At 35.5% G+C, this 3,596-nt stretch overlaps 1 protein-coding gene across 1 annotated transcript; it reads right to left on the bottom strand.

Moving 5' to 3' along the window:
• Window positions 1–556: 556 nt before the first annotated feature.
• On the bottom strand, window positions 557–3,596 carry LOC105168843 (protein Asterix). The gene is made up of 3 exons (XM_011089005.3): window positions 3,283–3,596; window positions 3,041–3,141; window positions 557–862 (listed from the first exon to the last, which is right to left on the bottom strand). Exons 1-3 carry the CDS (start codon window positions 3,421–3,423, stop codon window positions 796–798), a joined length of 309 nt encoding a protein of 102 aa, XP_011087307.1. The 5' UTR covers window positions 3,424–3,596; the 3' UTR covers window positions 557–795.

Raw genomic sequence — 3,596 nt, 5'->3', positions numbered from 1 at the left:
TAACTATTGGCAAATTATTGGAGAAATAGAGAGCGAAATTCTTCGAATGAGTGGATGGATCCCCGAGGGCAATTGATTGAACCACTATTGGGCCAACCATGTGAAGGTGATTACGAACACACGGCATTTGACCCCAGGGGTGTAATGGTGGAGAAGGGCAACATTTTCAAAGTAGGAGAGGTTCTCCTACGAATCTGTGGTTCCGCTGGGTTCGGAAGGTTGGGCTCCTACCAGTTGAGGGGGAGTTCATCTGCCATGATCTCTTCATTGAAGGGGATAACCTGCTGCTTCTCCAAGGGCGTTCCATTTGGTATTGGACATCTTGGAAGCCTCTTTACAGGCGTTCCAGACGTGGGATCCACTAAGGAGGGATATCCCGCTGGGTTTGCGAGGGGGGTCCCTAGTTTTTTGCGACCGGTGGTGCAGGAATACCCTTTGACTTGCTTACTTAGGGGCATCCACGTCGAATGTGGTTATTTGTGTCACCATTTGCTCCCACTGTGACCATTTGTTGTATAATCCATAGGAGTTTTGGGGGAGCCCCCATGAGAAGGTGTTTGAAAGAAATGATTTATTACCCATTTGTGTGTAACATATACGACAATATATTCCACTCAGCTCTCTACATCCAACCTAAGATATTACTAGATTTAAACTAGAACAAGGTAAGCCAAACTATAAAACAAAAAAATAGTCTCAGTGCCATTGCAGAATTGCAAAGTGAAAGACTGTTGTTGCTTGCAGGCATAAGTTGGGTGAAAGCTTTCAACTTCCGGAAATACAGCACCCAAGATACTATTTTTTCTGGTTCTGCCGAGGTGCTACGCCCATGTAGTTTGTTACCAATCCCATTATACCAAACCTGGTCGACGAGAATAAAAATTATACACAATTTCAACCATTGTAAAGGTACGTGGACAACTGATAGGTTGAGACTTGAAAAGAATGACATAAATAAAAATTATCAGAGACACTGAATAGAAAATTGTTCTTGGAGCTGAAATAAAGAGAATTTACAGGACAAATCACCTCTTTGCCAATCACCTAATCATTGTATTGACTGGTAAAATGGAGGTTGGTAGTTTGAACAGAAAACATGCTAATAGTTAACACGATGTGATGCGGAAATTGAACGTTGAAGGCAAACAACTATGACCTTTGCAGCCAGGAATTTAGATTTGTGAGTGAAAGAACCTTATTTGCAACAGGACTACGAAAAAATTAACTATTTGCACCATTCTTGCATCGTAAATTCATATATTCACATTTTCCAATATTATTTTTCTTTAATCTACATTCTGGGTGCTCAAATTTTGGATCAAATGCAACAAACTCCATGTAAAACATTAACAGGGATAGAATCTATCTAAAAAGATAAAAAAGCAATAATATCCTTGAACTTTTAGAATAAGGGTAATGCAACCCATTAACACAAGAGGCAATGAAGTTTTTTTGGAAAGGTTCAGAGGTCAAATGTCGTTTTCCTTTTTCATTTTTTTCTTTTGGAACGTATTATGTGCCTATTATTATTTTTAAAAAGAGTAAAAATGCAATTAACCCCTCATTTTTCACGGCTCAAAAATTTTCTTCCTACTCAATAATGTTGGTTGACATCACAAGGAGAATCGTTGAGCCGGTGTCAAGTATAAGAATTGCCATACACTAAGCTTAGTGAATAATATGCCCCAACTAATATATCATAGTGAACAGTACATCTTTTCACCATTTTATCTAGCAATAAATGACAAATTCATATATATAGGCATGCTTTCAAGTATGTGAATCTCACAACTAAATCTAGGAACTTATAAAAGTGTGTTTCAGATCACATGTCAAGTTGTGAAGGACATTGATGCACCGAGCTTTACAACAACCCTCCTAATACCGTCGGTACCTAAGTTACTAGTTCTGAATGAATTCTTGTTATGCAATAATAATTGTTTGGATCTCTCGCGTGCATACTTACAGAAATTTTTAGTTTGACCAGGTCTGGTGAACTTGAACTAATCACATTTGTTATGTAAGAATTGTACTTGTTATATAAATAGTATACAGATCAACAAGAGTGAGTTTCAGTTGCCTTGTAACTGGTTCATTGCAAATAAAATTGATTTGAATAAGACTTTCTCGCATGCCTACGCATATGCATGCGAAAAATTCATCTCTTACCGAATTATGTATATATGAATCTCTTAATGATTCTTGATATATAGAGAATAATAATTCTTTATTTTGGTGAGAAGAATTACAAGTTGTATGTATCTTTTGCATGATGTGGTTTTTATGTGTAGAATAAGTGATTTTTATTATTTTTTACAGAACAATACATTTTATTTGTCTCTCCCGATGTAAAAGGTGATTTTTTTATAATATATTTACTTTTAGACACTAGTAAAATGCTCGTGTAATGCCCGTGAGACATAAGTTTTAATTTTTCATTATTGATTTGTTTTCTTTCTCCATCTCGGAATAATAGGTAAATAAGTAAAAGATCTTAACAAAAACATCTTGATGAAAATATTAATACAAAACTTGATTATTGAAAAATGAACTCCAGCCCAATATTTATACATTTGATTTTACAAATGAACAATGAAGATTAATCTAATGTTGTAGTGAGAAACTCCCAAAAACTCTTTCAAAAATATTTTTAAATACTTTAAAAGCTTCTGACTTATATATAAACCTTTTTGTCAAATATACTTTTTTCTTTTAACATTCTTAGTTTCATAATACATTTAGTGCTTTTAATATTAATCTTTATCATTTTATCTAGCAATAGACGATTAAATACATATATATATATATACATGTATGCGCGTTTTTATGTATCTGAATCCCATAACTGAATCTGGGAACATAAAAAGTCTCATAAACGAGAGACAAAAAATATGCCATTTGTTACTATTATTTGTTAAAACACACACAAAAACCAAAAAATTAATTACAGAAATCTTCAAAGAACATCAGCTTCGAAATGGTGCGTATGATCTTTATGTAGCATTAATATTGGTAGTAAGAATTAGAATTTGGAACTTACATCATGGCCATGGATGTCTGCTTCAGTTCATTCTCAACGCTCCTCATATTCGCCAGCGATTGGGCAGAAAATATAATTGCCAGCCACGAACAAACCTTGTGCTGCAAAAAATCCATCACCCACCATCCAATCAAAATCAACCCTAATCATCTCATGAAATCCCTAACTTCATTTTAAAACTGCATTATGGAAGAATGTAGCTAGCTAGATCCGAGATGTAAAGAGAGAAAAGACAAACGTACCCTGAATATGGCGCCAAAGACTCCGAAAATGACGGCAACGAAGCCGGAGTAATCGATGGGGAGGTCTTGTGGGGGGATCATCGATGGCCTGAACGGCCGAGCCGCCGATGGTTGCCGGGGATCATTAGATTGAGACGCCATCGATCTCTCAACTCATCTGTCTCTACGTGCACTACTGCTTGCTCCTTATACGTGTTGATAAATATTTGTTAATGTATGTGAATATGTTATATTATACGTATGTCGGATCATACTGATTTACTCATATAACAATTATACTATAATAATCGAAAGTAATGGAGTACTTGGTAGGT

This window comes from Sesamum indicum, linkage group LG8 (assembly GCF_026168435.1).
Source record: "Sesamum indicum cultivar Baizhima isolate 11 linkage group LG8, ASM2616843v1, whole genome shotgun sequence".
NCBI lineage: Eukaryota > Viridiplantae > Streptophyta > Magnoliopsida > Lamiales > Pedaliaceae > Sesamum > Sesamum indicum.
The sequence above is the reverse complement of the archived record's forward strand: the minus strand, read 5'-3'. Positions and strand labels throughout refer to the sequence as shown.

What these genes read in the sequence shown, in the direction of transcription:
- LOC105168843 (XM_011089005.3), bottom strand. Translation starts at nt 3,423, where the DNA reads ATGGCGTCTCAATCTAATGATCCCCGGCAACCATCGGCGGCTCGGCCG. An exon ending in TCTTTGGCGCCATATTCAGG is followed by an intron (nt 3,142 to 3,282) that starts GTACGTTTGTCT and finishes GATTTTTTGCAG; the next exon opens with CACAAGGTTTGTTCGTGGCT. An exon ending in CAGACATCCATGGCCATGAT is followed by an intron (nt 863 to 3,040) that starts GTAAGTTCCAAA and finishes CTCGTCGACCAG; the next exon opens with GTTTGGTATAATGGGATTGG.